The sequence below is a fragment of the Penaeus monodon genome, chromosome 22, assembly GCF_015228065.2.
Source record: "Penaeus monodon isolate SGIC_2016 chromosome 22, NSTDA_Pmon_1, whole genome shotgun sequence".
NCBI classification, from domain to species: domain Eukaryota; kingdom Metazoa; phylum Arthropoda; class Malacostraca; order Decapoda; family Penaeidae; genus Penaeus; species Penaeus monodon.
The window spans coordinates 14984143-14984580 of record NC_051407.1 but is presented as its reverse complement, the minus strand read 5'-3'; the positions used below and the strand labels follow the sequence as shown (position 1 = coordinate 14984580).

General features: G+C 34.0%; 1 protein-coding gene across 1 annotated transcript in view; it reads left to right on the top strand.

The window, feature by feature from the left end:
• Positions 1 to 289: 289 nt before the first annotated feature.
• The window catches only part of LOC119587337 (phenoloxidase-activating factor 3-like), a 14893-nt gene continuing 14744 nt past the window's right edge, over positions 290 to 438 (top strand). The window contains exon 1 of the mRNA XM_037936085.1: positions 290 to 383. Within this exon, the coding sequence (XP_037792013.1) occupies positions 290 to 383 (94 nt within the window). The remainder of the gene's footprint in view (positions 384 to 438) is intronic.

Sequence of the window (438 nt, the reverse complement as noted above, 5' to 3'; positions counted from 1 at the left end):
CAGTTAAATGTATATTCTTCCATTAACTGATACGAAGACTCTTCTTAAGTTACCAGTTCTATTTCATTTAATCATCATGATAGAAGATAGAAGTTTTAACGAATACAGAAGAAAAAAGGCAAAGTGATATTTTTTTCCTACTCTGTTCCTTTTTGTATTTAACATGTGAGAATAAACATCGATGACAAATCTGATGTAAAGCAAAGACTCTCTCTCTCAGTTATTAAATGAACTTAAATTTAGTGGAAAAAATATGATAATGAATTTCCACTCTCTCCGTGTTTACAGGATGCGTGTTTGCTACGTTGCCATAGGAGCGTCTCTATTGCTTCTCGGTTTGGCAACGCCGGAAGAGCCGCAGCAACAGCGTCGTCGTATTCCAGGTATAAATATAGGATATTATTGTTTATTTTTATAGTAAAGTTGTATTGTTCCAAC